Source organism: Pan paniscus, chromosome 11 (assembly GCF_029289425.2).
Source record: "Pan paniscus chromosome 11, NHGRI_mPanPan1-v2.0_pri, whole genome shotgun sequence".
Lineage (NCBI taxonomy): Eukaryota > Metazoa > Chordata > Mammalia > Primates > Hominidae > Pan > Pan paniscus.
Window position 1 is genome coordinate 22,471,632 of NC_073260.2, and position 18,889 is coordinate 22,490,520.

General features: G+C 43.0%; 1 protein-coding gene across 5 annotated transcripts in view; it reads left to right on the forward strand.

The window, feature by feature from the left end:
• ASTN2 (astrotactin 2) overlaps positions 1 to 18,889 on the forward strand; it is a 980,114-nt gene that overhangs the window by 532,099 nt on the left and 429,126 nt on the right. For all 5 annotated transcript variants that reach the window (XM_034928931.3, XM_014346251.4, XM_034928932.3 and 2 more), the window contains one exon: positions 14,186 to 14,336. In XM_034928931.3, the coding sequence (XP_034784822.1) occupies positions 14,186 to 14,336 (151 nt within the window). The remainder of the gene's footprint in view (positions 1 to 14,185; positions 14,337 to 18,889) is intronic.

Here is an 18,889-nt window from a genome sequence, read left to right on the forward strand (position 1 = left end):
CTCTGCCATATGATCTTATTGTATTCAGTATTTTTAAAGCATCTATCACAGTTTGTAATTATAAATTTAGGTATAGATAGGGGCATAGGCATAGATGTATAGCTATAGATATATACACATAGATACAGATATAACATAGTCATAGCTATAGCCATAGATACAGACACACATATTGATATTAAGGCAGGTATTTGTTGAGTGACTGTTCCAATAACTACTTGTGTTGGAAACAAGTGCTCGACATAGCCAAAAGAAACCCACACTTAGACAGAAAATTTCTCAGCAAGGCACATTTACTTCTGCAGAAGGGTGCTGCTTGCACTGGTTACAATAGCAAGAGCACACCTAACAAAGGAGGGAAGGGGTTTTTAACCCTAATGCAATTCCTGTTTCTGTATCCTTCCCCTATTGGCTGGGGTTGGACCGCACAATCTAAGCAGATCCCGTTGGCTAAGACTTAAACTTTTCCAAATAGGGTAACTGTGAGATTTGTGAAAAAAGGAGGGGATAGGTTTGGTTTACAATTTATGACCAGAAATTTGAGTCTTTGAAGAGGAGCTAACTTGTCCCAACAACTGTAAGCCCCAGAGGGACAAAGCACATGTTTGTTTTGCTCTTTTCTGTATACAGGCACACCTCAGAGATATTGTGTGTTAGGTACCAGAACACCGTAATAAAGCAAATATCACAATAAAGTGAATTACACAAATACTTTTGTTTCCTAGTGCATATAAAAGTTATTTTTTACTCTATAGTTTATTAAGTGTACAATTGCATCATGTTTAAAAAATAATGTACATACCTTAATTAAGAAATATTTTATTGCTTAAAAAAAAAGCTAATGATCATCTGAATCTTCAGTGAGCCATAATCATTTTGCTGGTGCAGGGTATTGCTTCAGTGTTGACAGCTGCTCACTGATTAGGGTGGTAGTTACTGAAGGCTGAAGTGGCTGTGGCAATTTCTTAAAATAAGACAACAGTGAAGTTTGTTGTAACAACTGATTCTTCCTTTCACAAAAGATTTTGCTGTAGGATGTGATGTAGTCTGATAGCATTTTACCCACAGAACTTTTTGAAAGTGAATTTTTTCAATTTACTCAAACCCTGCCACTGCTTTATCAAGCAAGTTTATGTAATATTTTAAATCTTTTGTTCTTATTTCAACAGTATTCACAGCATCTTCACCACGAGTAGTTTACAACTCAAGAAACCACTTTTCTTTGCTCGTCCACAAGAAGCAACTTCTCATTAGTTTTATCATGAGATTGCAGCAATTCAGTCACATCTTCAACCTCCACCTCTAAATCTAGTTCTCTTGCAATTTTCACATCTGTAGTTATTACCTCCACTGAAGCCTTGAACCCCTCAAAGTCATTCATGAGGGTTGGAATCAACTTCTTCCAAACTCCTGCTAATATTGATATTTTGACCTCCTCTCATAAATCAGAAATTTCTCTCATGGCATCGAAGATGGGGAATCCTTTCTGGAAAGTTTTTAATTTATTTTACCCAGATCCATCAGAAAAATCACTATCTATGAAAACTATAACCTTACAAAATGTATTTCTTAAATAATAAGACTTGAAATTACTTCTTCATGCATGGGCTGCAAAAAGGATGCTGTGTTAGAATGCATGAAAACAACATTAACCTCTTATGCATCTACATCACAGCTCATTTTTCTGAGCAGGAGTTCTCAACAGTGGGCTTAAAATATTCAGTAAACCATGCTGTAAACAGATGTGCTGTCATTCAGGCTTTGCTGTTCTATTTATAGAGCACAGGCAGAGTAGATTTAGCATAATTCTTAAAGGCCCTAGGACTTTTATAATGGTAAATTAGTATTGGCTTCAACAGCTGCATTAACCCCTAATGAGAGAGACAGCCTGTCGTTTGAATTTTTGAAGCCAGGCTTCTCCTCTCTAGCAATGAAAGACCTAGATGGCATCTTCTTCCAATACAAGGCTGTTTCATCTACATTGAAAATCTGTTGTTGGACATAATCACCTTCATTAATTATGTTAACTAGATGTTTTTGATAACTTGCTGCAGCTTCTATTAATACATCAGCACTTGCTGCTTCTCCTTGCACTTTTATGCTACAGAGATGGCTCCTTTTCTTAAAACTTATGAATCAATCTCTGCTTAAACTTTCCTTCCACAGCTTCCTCACCTCTCTCAGCCTTCATAGAATTGAAGAGAATTAGGACCTTGCCCTAGTTTGGGTTTAAGGGAATATTGTAGCTGGTTTAATTTATCCACACCTCTAAAACATTCTCCATAACAGAAATAAAGCTGTTTCACTTTCTTATCATTTGTGTGTTCACAGAAGTAGCACTTCTAATTTCCTTTAAGAACTTTTTCTTTGCATTCACATCTTGCCTAACTGGTGCAAGAGGCCCAGCTTTTCATCAGTCTTGGCTTTCCACATACCTTCCTCACTAAACTTAATCATTTCTAGCTTATGATTTAAAGTGAGAGATGTGTGACATTTCCTTGCGTTTGAACACTTAGAGGAAATTGTAGGGTTATTAATAGGCCTGATTTCAATATTGTGGTGTCTCAGCAAACAGGGAGGCCTTATATTTACCAAGTAAGTTGGCCGCCTTATATGAGCGCAATGAGGGCTCCCCAAACCAAAGCCGATATAATAATAACACAATTTTGAAATATTGTGAGAACTACCAAAATCTGATGCATAGACATGAAGTGAGCACATTCTGTTGGAAAAATGGCACTGATAGACTCTCTTGACACAGGGTAGCCACCGACCTTCAATCTTTAAGAAATAATATCTGCAATGAGCAATAAAGTGAGGTACGATAAAATGAGGCTGTGTCTATACCCAACCTCCAACTCCAGGGGTGAGTGCTGGGTCAATATCTGTGAAATGCACAAACTCATTTCCAAAACACAACAGCTCTTTATTGAGGATCTTTATTTGTTTGAGCCTGGTGATAAGAGACTTTTATATCTTTTAACTCTTTGAATTCTGACCCACAATTCTGTGAGTTGAATATTATTGCCTCCATCACACAGATGGACAACAGAGATTACAATCATTTTCTCTTTGTTCTAAAGACTGCACAGCTGATGGGCCTTATTGTGCCCTCCTTCTCTTCCTTCAACACCTGCCCTTATTCAGCGAACAGCTGCAGCATGCCCAGTGCACTGAGGGATGTGACCGAGGAGGACTCTAGGCATGCAGGAAACTAACAAGCTACTCAGAGGCACAAGACACTCCCAGGAAGTTATGAGACCACTCTGAACAGCAATATATATATATATCAACCTAAATTAGTGCAAACCATAATTGCTAGAGGAAGGAGAATGTTAAGTGTCAGCTAAAACACCAGTCCCAGAATCTCTGGGTGGAAAGACTTCTTAAAGAGAAAGGCAGGAAACTAAAGAGTCTGAAGTCAGATACACCCAGGGTGGAACCCAGCTCTGTCACTAGGAGTCACTGCCAGTCCTCTCACCTCTGTAAATGCCAAGTCCTGCATCTGAGTGTGTACATTTCTTTTCAAATTGAAAAAACAGAGGCATTAGTTTGTTTTTGCATTGCTGTAAAGAACTACCTGAGACTGGGTAATTTATAAAGATAAGAGGTTTCATTGGGTCAGTGTTCCACAGTCTGTACAGGAAGCATAGCTGGGGAGGCCTCAGGAAACTTACAACATGGTAGAAGGGGAAGGGGGAGCAGACATGTCCTACATGGCTGAAACAGCAGGAAGACAGTGAAGGAGCAAGTGCTACACACTTTTACACAACCAGATCTCGTGAGAATTCACTCACTATCATGAGAACAGTAATGGGGAAGTCCACTGCCTCCCCACTCTGCCATGATCCAATCACCTCCCACCTGGCTCCTCCTCCAACATTGAGGATTATAATTCAACATGACATTTGGGTGGGGACACACAGCCAAACCATATCAACAGGGATAATAGCACAATCCCATAGGCAATTATTAAATGAGATAATCTATGTTAAGCCAAAGTTCTCATGTCATAAATTCTCAGTAGATATTAGCCCATGTGAATGTTGTTATCACCATGATATTGTACACCCTCTGCGCTGGAGGCCTGACTCCCCCCACAACTATCCCAGGAAAATGGCCATGCCTCCTCAGTATGCATTCCTGAAGGCTGGAGCAGTAACTTGGAAGAGAGTGTTCCCTTGCTGAATGTCTCTGGCTTTGGAAAAACTCAAATCTACCTACCTGTGGCTTGTGCCACCTCACCCTATCCCTCCCCTGGAAGCTGTTTTTCAAGAAATCCTTATAAAGCAGTCACCATGTGCCAGGCACTGTCCTAATGCTTTACCTACATTATTCTTAACAGGTGTCAAAACAGCCTCAAAATAGTGCCTGAGTTTCTTTCTCCTGTGAAATGGGGATGTATCATTTACATCATTGTGTTTTGGGGGAGGATTAAGTGAGTTGATACATGTAGTGCTTAAACCATTTATTGGCATATTATGAATGCACAATCAGCATTAACTATTATTGCCATAAGGATTTGTGTAAACTATTCATCTATGGTATTACTCTAAATAAAAGCAGGATCTGCTTTTTAACCTTTGGGTGGCAGTCCATAGCTTCCAGGGTAAAGTCCAGAATCACCATGGCCTGGCACACAGGAATCTTCTCTAGCCTGGCTCCTGGCACTCCTGCTGCTTCAGCCTTTGCCATATCTCACCTCCTCCTTGACAGTCCAGCTTTTCTGCATCTCTTGAAGCCCCTCAATCAGGGTATTCTATCTCCTACCTCTAGGCCTTAGCATATTCTTTCCTTCTGCCTAGAATTTCTTTAACCTACTCTATTTATCCCCCTTTACCTAATTTCCACCCATCCTTTATGTCTCAGGCTCAACATTACCTCCTCCAAAAAGCCTTCTCTGAGCTCCTACTTCCAAGGTCTGGCGAGAGAGAGAGTCATCTTTGTGGTCCTGTGGCCTCACTTATCTTGCTAGCTTAGTGTTTTTCCTCCTGCCTAGCACAAGCTCTGTTACATCCATTCCTATGTCTCCCAGGAACCCAGCCGAGTACCCAGAACAAGCCCAGCACCAAAGAAACATTTTTAACTGAGTAAATGGACCATGTGGGGTCTCAGATCTTTCATCCCTTCTTCTACATTGAGCTTCTCAACATTCTCAAGGCATGGTTCTTGCAACTTTGAGGGACTTTCAGATGATACCACTTATTACCAGCTGTTAGGCACTTACTGTGTGCCTGGCATTTGACACATTTGCTCCCTAATCTATCACCCATGCTACCTCTGCTAGTTAGGTATTAATATCCCCATTTTACAGATGAGAAAACTGAGGCTCAGGGTTTAAGAGACTTGCCCAAGGTCTCTGGATTACCTGAGGTCAGAAGTTCAAAACCAGCCTAGCCAACATGGTGAAACCCCATCTCTACTAAAAATACAAAAATTAGTCTGGCGTGGTAGCACATTCCTGTAGTCCCAGCTACTTGGAAGGATGAGGCAGGAGAATTGCTTGAACTGGGAGGCGGAGGTTGCATTGAGCCGAGATCGCGCCACTGCACTCCAGCCTGGGTGACAGAGTGAGACTCTGTCTCAAAAAGAAGAGGCTTGCCCAAGGTCTCATACTGAGTGAAGCTGGGATTCCTCCTCAGGGCAGTCTGACTCCAGACAAACTTGCCCTCTTATCTACTGTTCTACACTATGGCTTATGCTATTAGGGGCTGAGAAGGCTCCCTAAATCCCAGGGCAGGGGGAGCCACAAAATATATGAAAACATGTATCTACATAAAAACCTGTGTATGAATGTTCATAGCAGCATTACTCATAGTAACTGAAAAGTGGAAACAACCAAAATGTCCACCAACTAATGATAGAGGAATAAAATGTGGAATATCTATATCATGGAATATCATTTGGCAATACAAAAGGAATGAAGTAGTGATACATGCTGAAATGTGGATGAACCTTGAAAACACTATGCTAACTGAAAGTAGCCAGTCACAAAAGGCTACATAATGTATAACTTAATTTACATGAAGTGTTCAGAGTTAGTAAATCTGTAAAGACAGAAGATTAGTGGTTTCCCAACACAAGGGTCATTGGGAGGAAGTAGGCAGGGACTTATGATAGAGGCAGGGTTGATGAAAATATTTAAATATTGATCACTTAAACTGTACCCTGCTTAAACTGTACACTTTAAGTAGGTAAATCATATGGTATGTGAATTATATCTCAACAAAGCGTTCTTTCTTTAAAATAAAAAAAACTGAGCTGGATTTTTTATTTTATTTTATTTTATTTATTTATTTATTTTGAGACGGAGTCTCGCTTTGTTGCCCAGGCTGCAGTGCCGTGGCACGATCTCGGCTCACTACAACCTCTGCCTCCCTGATTCAAGCGATTCTCCTGCCTCAGCTTCCTGAGTAGCTGGGACTACAGGTGCCCACCACCACACCCAGCTAATTTTTTGTATTTTTAGTAGAGACAGGGTTTAACCATGTTAGCCAGGATGGTCTCAATCTCCTGGCCTCAAGATCTGTCTGCCTCAGCCTCCCAATGTGCTGGGATTACAGGCGTGAGGCACCGTGCCTGCCCTGAGCTTGATTTTTATCAGTACATTGTCTTAGGTTCCTCCTTCCCAGGTAGCTCAGGAAACAAGGTTGTCGGCTATTACCAGAGAATGATTAATCTGCATCAGTGAGGGACTTGTCACTGTCTTGGCTTGGCATCATCCATTCACATCTCTCTATGAGTGACACAGACCTTTCCTGGTATTTATTAACAGCAGGCCATGTCAGCATCTGTTCCCAGCCACCCTGCCTAATGCTCACCCTGCATCAGGCTTGGGCTGACTCAGCCAAATGGAATCCAGGTGACGCATTTGTACTTTACCGGTCAGGTAATGAGGGGATGGCTGTCTCACCCAGTCTGGTGGGGTCTGGCTATCTCTGTTTTGGAGCCAGTATTAACAGAAAAAAATAATAATAATTCGTATGTCAGAGATAGAGAGATGTTTGGAACCTTTTGCACAATGTCTTGGTTATATAGGAACAGAAACAGGTGCTGGGAGGCCAAAGAAAAGCCATAATAATAATCAGCTCAGTATGTGGCATGCAGCAGGTACTCAGATATTTATTGAATGAATAAACAATGAATAAGTTTGCATTAGGTTTTAGAGTTTGGAAAACACATTTCTATATCATGTTATTATATCCTCATAGTCATCTACAGAGTTGAGAATGAGACAGATATTATTCCCATTTTACAGATGAGAAGGCTGAGTTTCAGAAGATTCATGTAGGAGAAAGAATGTGGAGTTGGACCTACCTGGGTTCAACTCCTAACTCCAACACTGACTTCAGTGTTTTCACACCTAAAACAGAAAATAATTTATCTGGCTGTGTCTTTCTGTAAATACAGTATTTTTTATTTTTTATTTTTTGAGACAGGGTCTCACTGTGTCACATGGGTTGGAGTGCAGTAGCATGCTCACAGCTTACTAAAATCCTTGACCCCCACCTCCCCAAACTTGCCAGGCTCAAGCAATCCTCCTACCTCAGCTTCCTGAGTAACTGGTACTACAGGCACACACCACTACACCTGGCTAATTTAAAAAAAAAAAAAAAAAATTATAGAAATGGGATCCCACTCTGTTGTCCAGGCTGGTCTTGAACTCCTGGGCTCAAGCGATCCTCCCACCTCAGTCTCTCAAAGAGCTGAGATTACAGGCATGAGCCACTATACCCATCTTTAATACAGGTTTATTGAAACATAGCTACATTCATTCTTTTGCATATTGTCTATGATTGTTTGTGTATTACAAAAGCAGAGTTGAGTGATTGGGACAGAGACTGTATGGCCTGCAAAGCCTAAGATCTTTACTATCTAGCCCTATACAGAAAAGTTTGCCAAGCTCTGTTCTGTAGAGTGGTTGAAAACCCTCTACACAGTTGCTGGAGTGTGGTAGGTATTTAATTAAAGTTGGTCTTTTCTCCTTCCAAATAAAGGCACAGATAATATGGAGAGTGACTTCATCATGATCCTTTCCCTAAGATTTTTCAAACCTTGTAAGGACCACAATGAAACATGAAGTGTCTAGAGTGAGAAGAGCCAGTGCAGTATTAGGAGCACTTTGATAAGAGTCAAGGACTGAGGTGTTTTATTTAGTCCTGGCTCTGTCCTACCATGCGAATGTGAGCACATTCCCCCGTGCCCTGTGGAATTGCATGAATTTTGTCCCCCAAAATTTGTGTTCACCAGAACTTCAGAACGTGGCCTTATTTAGAAACAAGGCCTTTGCAGATATAACTAAGAAAAGGTTATAACAGATTAAGGTGGACCCTAAACCCAACTAATGCTGTCATTTTTTCTTTCTTTCTTTCTTTTTGAGACAGGAGTCTTGCTCTGTTGCCCAGGCTGGAGTGCAATGCCGTGATCTCGGCTCACTACAACCTCTGCCTCCCGGGTTCAAGCAATTCTCCTGCTTCAGCCTCCCAAGTAGCTGGGATTACAGGCACCCACCACCACGCCCTGCTAATTATTGTATTTTTAGTAGAGACGGGGTTTCACCATGTTGGCCAGGCTGGTCTCGAACTCCTGACCTCAGGTGATCCACCTGCCTCAGCTTCCCAGGGATTACAGATGTAAGCCACTGCACCCGGCCCAAATGGTGTCATTTTAAGAAGAGGAGAGGACACACAGACACACAGGCAAGAAGGCCATATGATGATGGGGACAGAGGCAGGAGTCCTGAAACTGCCAGCCAAGGAAAGCTAAGCATGGCTGGGAACCATGGGAGGCTCTGAAGAGGCAAGGAAGGATTCTCTCCTTGAGCCTACTGAGGGACCAGGGCTCTACCAAACCCTGATTTTGGACTTCTGGCCTTCAGAATGGCAAGAGAATAAATTTCTGTTGTTTTAAGTCACCTGATTCATGGTACTTGTTATGGCCCTTCTAGTAAACTTAAACACTGTGCTTTCCCCTTCTATTCCTGCATGGATTGAGGCTATTGTGGACCACATGCATGGCCCAGGAATCAGGCTGTGGGAGGTACATAAAGAACTCACAGGCTCTGCCCATTCTGTCCTCCTCTGCTAAGACAAAGAGATTGAACACACATTCTTACGGGCCTTACTGTTAGGAGGGCTCTGACTTGCCCAAGACACAGGGTAAGTTGTTAAAGTTTAACTCAGGCAGCTCAGGACTTGAGGTCAGGCAGATTCGAGTGCACAGCCTGGCCTCACTGCATCACGCCATTGAGAACTGGAGCAAGTGACATAACTTCCCTAAGCCCCTGTTTCTCCAGCTGCACATTGGGTATAGAACTGTCATTTCTAGGGCTCTTGTGAAAATCACAGGGAATATTACAGGAAGGGAACCTTGCACCATGCTTAACACATAGCAGGTGCCCAGGAAATCCTAAATAATGAAGAGGATGTTGGTAGTTTTGGTGATTGCTGGCAAAGCTGGGATTCTCACACTGGTATCCTGATGCCCCAGGGCAGTGTCTCAGTCCAGCCTGCCTCCGCCCCCAGTGCTCTTCCATTCATCTCTTTGCTGCCTCCCACTCCCCACCCCAAGATTGGGGCAGCTCTAAGATCCGACAGACCCTAAGCCCTGGGATCCGCAAGTGAGATGAAGGATTGAGCCCCCGAGTTAAGAAAACGCCAGTGTCTGCTTTGAGTTAAGAAAACGCCAGTGTCTGCTTTAAGCTTTTTTTTCCTGTCTTGCGCTCAGATTCTTCATTCCCTAGCCTGACACAATCACTTCTCTTGACTTAGTAACGGCCCCTGTGTCAGGTCTTTGTGTTTTAAGTAATGTTCCCCTCATGTAACTGATGTTTATGCAGAATCAATCCTTTTAAAAGTGGACAGCTTTTGTATTTTTATAGCTTGAACTGTCTCTAGCTTCCAGAGAAAGGTGACATGTTTTTGCTTGTTTTTCACTTCCCTTTCCTTGTTTCTTTGTTGTTGTCTGTCTCTGCTCTCCATGGCTCTGTGTTTTCTTTCTTTCTTTTTTTTTTTTTTTTTTTGAGACAGTCTCTCACTCTGTCGCCCAGGCTGGAGTGCAGTGGTGCCATCTCGGCTCACTGCAACCTCTGCCTGCTGGGTTCAAGTGATTCTCCTGCCTCAGCCTCCTGAGTAGCTGGGACGACAGGCACGAGCCACCACGCCCGGCTATTTTTTGTACTTTTAGTAGAAACGGAGTTTCACCATGTTGGCCAGACTGGTCTTGTACTCCTGACCTCAAGTGATCCGCCCACCTCAGCCTCCCAAAGTGCTGGAATTACAGGCATGAGCCAACGCGCCCAGCCTGTGTTTTCTTTCTTTTCTTTTCTTTTTTTCTTTTCCTTTTTTTTTTTTTTTTTTTGAGACAGAGTCTCACTCTGTCGCCCAGGCTGGAGTGCAGTGGCGCGATCTTGGCTCACTGCAAGCTCTGCCTCCCGGGTTCACGCCATTATCCTGCCTCAGCCTCCCAAGTAGCTGGGACTACAGGCACCCGCCACCACGCCCGGCTAATTTTTTGTATTTTTAGTAGAGATGGGTGTGTTTTCTTTCTTACTCAGTGTCTTTCTCTTCCCTTTCGTTCTGTCTTTCTGCATTTGTCTCCTCCTGCTCTCTTTTCTCACTCTCCCTCCCACCTTCTCTCCCTCTCCTCGGCACACTTACACATTTGTTCTGTTCACCTTGAGGATGCCTCCTCTTTTCATCTGTTTCTTATGCCTCTGTTTCTCTCTTTGCTTTCTTTTTCCAATTCTATCTTTTCATTTTTATCTTTTCACATCCTTTCTCTCCTCTATTTGCCTTTCTTTTCCTGTCTGTCTCTATAACCTGTGTCCCTCTATAACTCTCTGTCTGTCTGTCTGTCCATCTATACCTTTTAGATCCCTTTATCTGTTTCCAGGTGGCTATATGTGTTTCTGCCTCTCTGTGTCTCTTCTTTCCTTCTCAGCAGTTTCTCTATGTGTTTATCTCTTGTTATCTCACTTTCTCAGGTCCCTCTGTCTTTTTTTTTTTTTTTTTTTTTTTTTTTTTTTGAGACAGAGTCTCGCTGTGTCACCTAGGCTAGAGTGCCATGGTACGATCTCGGCTCACTGCAACCTCTGCCTCCTGGGTTTAAGCAATTCTCCTGCCTCAGCCTCCCGTGTAGCTGGGATTACAGGAGCATGCCCCACACCTGGCTACTATATTGTTAGTAGAGACGAGGTTTCACCATGTTAGCCAGATAGTCCTGATCTCCTGACCTAGCCCACCTAGGCCTCCCAACGTGCTGGGATTACAGGTGTGAGCCACCGCGCCCAGCCTGGTCCCTCTGCCTTATCTCCTCCTCTTACTTTCCATTTCTTCTTCTCCCTTCTAGGGTATTAATATTTTAATAGGCTTAATGTCTTCCCAGGATCCTCAACTCTCTTCATGATTCAAAAGTGGCAAGTCTCCCCAGAGCTTCGTTTCAGGAACTATTAATTCTTTCCTCCCATAAACCTGTCACCTCGCTCCCTACAAAGTTAGGAAGCAAGGGACAATCCTGCAGCACCTCACCCTTCTCCTTTGTCCCTGTGCTGCATCCCTGAACACAAAGGATTTGGAATGGGGACCCAGAGTTGGGGAGACAGAGAGGAGTGCCCTGCTGAGGAGGTTCTTAGTAAAAGTACTCATTGGTGAAGACTGCGTCTAAGCCTTTGGGTATTTTCTGTGTTTCATTTGAAAACGTTTACCTAGCACACTTTCCTTCCAGACTGTGTGCTGGGGACTAAAGAGAAATGAATAAATCTTGAGCCTTTTCCTTTAAAAGCTTATAGTCTCTCTGGGAGACTGTGAAGCTGATAATTAAGATCAATAAGTTAAAAGATTTAGCCACTATGCTCACAGGGAAAAGGAATTAATTCTAGTAGGGGGAATTAACAGAGAAGGTTTCACAAAGGCGGTAACATAAAGCTACTGTGGAGGTTGGGAGTCAGGATCTTGCCTGATGTCACTGCTGTGTCCCCAGCACCTAGCATTGTGCCTGGTATATGGTAAACACTCAGTAAGCTTGTACAATGAATGAATGAATGAATGAATGAATGAATATATATGAAGAGTTTTCAAAGATTCTTAGGATTTCTTCAGGTAAGCATTTGGAAATGGGCATCCCAGGCAGAAGGAAGAGCATGATTTGGGATTGAGAGAGGTGCCTGCAGGTACCACACCCAGATCCCCTCTTCAGGGCCAGCCCACCCACCCACCAGCTGTGGCTGTCAGTGACTAGGCATTGCCTTCAGCCTCAGGGAACTGGCTTATCCTAGTATATCCCATTCCAGACAGCAGCCCCCACCAATGACTGGCTACTGTGGGGATGCAAAGGCCTGGATTCCTTGCTTTAATTCAGGACATCCATAAGGGGCCTTCTCAGCTCCAGAGCTCCCTGCAGGAACAACTGATACTTTAGACCCGCATTGTAGATCAGTCTCTCTCTTTACCAAATCCTGCCTTCTTCGCTTGCCTTTTTTTTTTTTTTTTTTTTTTTGAGACAGGGTTTTGATCATGGCTCACTGTAGCTCAAGAGATCCTCTCACCTCAGCCTCCTGAGTAGCTGGGACCACAGGCAGGCTCCTCTAAACCCTGGTAATTTAAAAAATGTTTGTAGAGACAGGGTTTTGCCTCATTTTCTAAGCTGGTCTTGAACTCCTGGGCTCAATCAAGCCTCCTTCCTAGGCCTCCCAAAGTGCTGAGATTACAAGCATGAGCCACTATGCCCAGCCCTTCCTCGCCATCTATAGATGCATCTCCCAAGAGGGCTCGGCAATAAACCTCCTGCATGTAACTTTCTAGTTTAGAACCTGTTTTCAGAGATTCTGTGTTCAGGGAATGAGACGAGGCCTGTGCCTAGTGGATAGATATGTGAGGAGAGGGTAAATGTGGCTGGACAGGTAACCGGGGACCAGATTATGAAGTCCTAATGCCAGAGAAGCTAATTTATATTTCTTCTCTAAGTACTGGGAAGCTATTGATCAGAGGAGTATCTAATTAGAGCTGGAATTTACCAAGTTCACTGACAGTCAGTATGAAAGATGGGACAGAAGGGATAAGACTGGAGGCAGGAAATGAATTAGGAGTTTCAAACCTGGTCCAAGCCTGAGGTGGAGAAGAATGGGAGAAGGTATGCAAGATGGTGCAGAGACACCCCCTCTAGTGTGTGCTAGCCTCTTCCTGCTCCATGTGTGGCTGCAGGCATTTCCCTTGCTTCACAGCTCTGGGCCTCATGAGGCACAGACCAGGGAAGGATATGTGTCTCTTCTCACTGCCCATGGTGCTCCTTTAAAATCTCTTGTAAGTATGGGAATCATATACCCCAGAGCAAGTGTATCTCTTATTTCGGGCCCTTTCTGCAGAAGACAGCATCAGAGGCTTCCATCTGTATCCTCCATTGTAGAGAATTCCATCTCATAAAATGTTGGCAGATCCATGGATTATGGTATCAAGTCTAGTCTTATCTTTTGAGAACCTCATTTGGAAGGAATCATGTATTTCCCTGGAATCCCATGACCTTTCCAACAACTGTTGCTGACAGTCTTGATGGAGTGACTTATATGCAATAGTCTGAAAAATAAGGATCTAGGGCCCTAGAGGGTCAGACTCCTGCATTTGTGTCTTGGCTCTGCTGTTTATAGACTGTGGGATTTGGAGTCAGTCCCACAATCTTTCATGGTTTCAATTTTATATTCACAAAGTTGGAATAATAGGGATGTGCCCAATTGCAGAGTTGCTATAGGGAGCTCTGAAATCTGTAGAAACAGGTAGGATGCAAGCTAAGAGTTAGGCAGTGAGAAGAGCCTTCTCTTTGGACTCAGCTGGAAGTTAATACAAACTTCACTTCGGTCACATTATAAGCTGCTGGCCTTCAGCAAGATACTTCACCTTGCTAAGCCTAGTTCCCTTATGGTAAAGTGCACATCTCATGACTACCTCCAAGAATCATAAGTATTAATAAAATAAAGAGTATAGAGTTCTAGGTCCATTTCTCTATATCACAACTTGACAAGCACCGTGTCATATGATGGTATACCTGTTGTTGTTTCCTTTTTATAATATTGATTATTATTGTTTTCCTGATTATAAATAAGTTATGGTTTCAAATGTAATGAATTCACATTATTATTTTTTTAATCTAAGGATCCAAATGTCTCTGGGGTTTAACCATCCCCTTTCTCTCCAAGGGAAGAAGCGATGCTGTCCACATACTTTGAAACCATCAATGACCTGCTGTCCTCCTTCGGGCCAGTTCGTGACTGCTCTCGGAACAATGGGGGCTGCACTCGCAACTTCAAGTGTGTGTCTGACCGGCAGGTGGATTCCTCGGGATGTGTGGTAAGTGCCCATTGGCCCGGGAACATGGCAGTGGCCCAGGGGCTAAGGCCACCTGCTAGAAGCCCTGCCCTGTGAGGGAACGCTGGTAAGGAGGATCATATCCACACTACCCTTATCTGCCTCTGCGGCCTTCAGCATGCCAGCCTACCTTGGTTTCCTCACCTGTAAAGTGAGATCATTAAACATACCTCTTGGAATTGTTGGAAGAATGAAACAAGATATTATAACTTAAATGCCCACCACACAATAGGTCTTAGAGAACTTTTGGCCTTCAGAAGCTTACAGTCCATTTGAGAGTAAGACAGGGCATGTCTTACCTCTGTGAATACAATAGTAGGTGGGATGTCAATGAGGTGTAACTAGTATGGACAGGTGCTTTGGTGTGGTCCGGAAGAGAAAGTTTCAGCTGGGACCTCAGTTTCATAGAAGGCTTCCTTGGCACGTTGGCTTTTGGCTTTGGCTTTGGCTTCAAAAGATGAGTCAAGTTACATTAGGGAAAGAGTGGAGACAGCCAAGCAAAGACATGAAGGAAGGGAGAGGCAGCCTTGTTTGCTTGGAATTTTAGTATCTAGTGTGGGACAAGGTCACACAAGAAGATGTGGGAGGGTTCCCTTTGCTTTAGAAGGGTGTGCCAAAACTGATGGTTTTATAAGAATGACCTAAGATACAGGGTTCGACCTCTAGAAGCTTTTATTCTAGAGAGGAGATTAGGTCCCGGGAACCTGACTTTTTAACGTGTGTGTGTGTGTGTGTGTGTGTGTGTGTGTGTGTGTGTGTGTGTTGGGGTATCTTGAAAATACACTTGGGAAACATTGCCACATAGGCTAAACTCAGCCTGGCATTCAGTGCTCTTCTTTCTGTGGTCCCTTTTCAGTTTCTCCAGCCACATCTCTTATCGCTTCATTTCAATCTACACTACAGCCTAATGGAGCTGATTAGATGGAGTTCTATGAACTTGCCTGCATGTTTCATGCCTCAGAACCTTTTCTTGTACCTTCTCTCTGCCTAGAAAGAATTGCTTTCCAAGTCTCTGAAGCAAACAAGTGAACATCTTTCCAGAGACATCTCCTTTATAAAGCCTTTTCCCTCCCCGCAGGTGACCCTCTTTTCCATACAGTATCTTTACTGTATGCTGTACTTAGCTTTATTAAGTCACCTGTGACACGTTATAGCACAGACTGGTTTTTCAGTTTATGTTTCTTAAAAAACTGAGGGAGAACCCAGGGAATCTGTTGATTCGGCTCAACACCCCAGAAGTACCCATCTCAGTAAATAAAGAAAAAAGAAAGAAGAAGAAGAAGGGAAGGATAGAACCAGGGATAGGAATCCTGCTCTGGACTAGGCTCTCTGAACAAGACCCAAGGGAGACAGAACATACACTTGGCCCTTAGTGCAGCTACACACCAGCTGAGAAACAGACAAAGGTCAGGAGATCAATATGAAGAAGCTTCTAGAATGAAATAATGCAATGAAACTATATCTGAGACTCAAAGATTAATAGCTCTTCAGATGTGAATGGGCAATTAGAAATTTTAGTGATTAGAATTCTCAGGATTACAAGTGATAGAAATTAAACTCAAACTAGTATAGGCAAAAAAAAAGAAGAAGGAAATGCATTGGCTTAAGTGGAAGTCTGGAGAAAATTGGATTGAAGGACTCAAGCAATGTCATTGGAATCCCCCTCCTTATCTTAGCTCTGCTTTCCTTAGCATTGTGCCATTCTTGGGCCAGCTTCAGGCTGGATGCAAGTCCTACAGGACAAAAACACCTCTTTCCTAGTACCTCCAACTACTGTCACCAGATTCCTTCTCATTGTGCCAACTTGGTTCTCATGCCCATCTATCCCTGCACCAATTGCTGGTCAGGGGGATTAACTGGGCTCATCCCAGAGACAGCCATGCCTGGAGCTTGCACCAGGAGGCAGCTACACCTGAAATGCATGGCCCTGAGATGGGGGAAGGCATAGACTCTCAAGAAAAACTGGGGTGCTGGCAACAGGAGTTGTAGATGCTAGATTGATATACATCAACAGCTGTCTGCCTCAGACCATTGAAACCTAACCCTTCATATAGCACATTGGAAAAGTGCTAGTTGGGGAGAGGAGGATTTGCTGAAGTCTTAAACCCAGCCAGTGGACAAACAGCTCAAAAGGATGTTCTGTGTTGTGTCCAGAATGTAAGGCTGACCTTTTTCAAAGGATTAAGTTGTCTGCCTCTTTCCTCTTTTCCATTAGTTCTCTTTTCTCAAATTAATTAAGCTCCTTCTCTTTTAGGATAGATATCCCATAGGAATGAAACCTCAAATACAGAGGAGTGTGTGTGTGTGTGTGTGTGTGTGTGTGTGTGTAGGTTGGGCTTGTCTCTCTTTGTCTTTTATTCATATAAACTGGAAAAATTAAAAGAGAGAGAAAGAGAAAGAACATTCATTCCCTAGGGGATAAGAGAAGATTCAACGGTCTGATGAAGTTGTCAAAGACCCTCCTCTCTAGATTAAGGATGTAATTTTAAAACCACTACTTCAAGGTTCAATGGATGTAAGGCAAGCTCCTCTCTGTGCTTCAGAATAGACAGGGAAATACCACATTTATGCTGAGATTTTAAATCCCTTTCATTTCTCTGTAGACTCTCCATCATGTCTGTAAAGAGAAACTTCGTCTCGTAGCTCACCTTCTAAGAAATTCCTTCAGGCATTACATGATAATTCCTTATATTTTTAGAATACTTTAGCATTCTCAAAGCATGTCTACAAGCTAAGAGCTCATCCTCACAACAAACCTGGGCAGTAGATTCCCTCAGGAATGTGGAAACAGGCTCAGGAACAGAGTGACTTTCCAAGGTCTTACCACCAGGTGGCAGGGTGGAGGACCAAGACCATGTCTCACTATCAGTCCTTCTGCCAGGGCCACTTTGGCTTGCTTTCCCACACTGGAAGCTGAGATGAGTTCTCGTTGAAGAATCATGGAAAGGAGGCTGGGCTGAGTGAATTGGGCTAAAGCCTGGATTTAGGCATTAGAATGACCATAGCTTTGGAGTCTATGTTGACTTCATTAGCATCAGTTTCTTAATCTTTCAAAAGGGAGCAACGGTACTTACAGATTTTTCTAAAAAAAAAAAAAACAAAAAACTGAAAGAGCTCAAAGAATATAACTGGCAATGATTTGGGATTTACAAAGTACCATTTATGAGTGAGACAAGGAGACCACATTACTGATATTTGTATGTAGTGGATATATTTGGGGCCACACAAATTTAGGAGCACAGCGTATCTAATGTTCTATTACGTTTCTGTAACTGAATTTCATTTCATTTCTGTTCCATTGTTAGTGGAAACTTAACTCTAGTCAATTTCAGTTTTTTTCTGCCTCCCACCTCTTAACTGAACATTTTAGCTCAAAGGGCCAATGTACCTGTAAGGCCTAGGAGCTAAGGGCATGTTTGATGCTGGGCCATCATTTTTTAATCTGGTACCTGCTGCATCACTTGGCCCTTGTCCATCACTCTCCTTCCTCTCCATTCCCACCTGACTCACAGGTGTGTAGTACAGCTGCTGCCTCATCCACTTTATTCCACCACAAGGTCATTTAAGGCCAGCTGGCTCTGTGCATCAGCTAGTTTTTCCAGCCTCCAGAGGGCCTGAGAAATGTCCAACAGTTCCTGGAGGATCTGAGGAAAGCTGTCTAGAGCTCTTTTGATCTAGACATGCCAGGAAAGGATCTGTAGTTGGCTGTTTTCACAGTGGGGAGGATCACTCACCATGCTTGCTGTCAACCTGTGCTATATAGCAAGTGACGCCCAGAACCCCTTTGCCTTCATAGCCCTCAAACCCACCTGATATTCTGCACCCCCTCATCCCCTTCATACACTCATGGGCATAGCCTGGTAAGGATAGAGGATGGGACCCCTTTTAGAACACTCATTAGCATTTTCTAGATTACTTTGTTTGACTTCCAACATTCCTGTCTTCCACCAGCTCAGATGACCTTTACTTCTTTGTGGATACAAGGGAAGGTAATTCTCTAACAGATCACAGATTCTTCTATTGTTTTATTATTGTCATTATAATGATGATTATTATTTTACCTTCTAAAATAGCTCTACCTTCTAGACCTCAACTTTTGAAACACAAGATTTAAAAAATCTGACATATTTTTGCTCAGCTTTCTGGTTCTGCTGTGGTAACCTTCCCTTTGGATAATATGTTTCTCATATAGGTAATTGGCCAACTGGAGGATGGCCATAAGATGTGTAGTAGGCAAAATAACGGCCCCTGCAAAGATGTCCACATCCTAATTCCCAGAACCTGTGACTGGTATGTTACCTTTCATGACAGAAGCAGGATTTAAATTTGCATAAGGAATTAAGATGACTAATTAGCTGACCTTAAAAGAGCGAGAGTATCTTGAATTATCAGAGTGTGCTCAGGAAAGCAGAGGAGTGGGGCAGAGAGAGGCAGCATTGCCAGCTGTGAAGTTGGAGGAAGAGAGTTACATGCTAAGGAAGAGAAGTGGTGTTTAGAAGCTGGAAAAGCAAAGAGAAAGACTTACCTCTGGAACC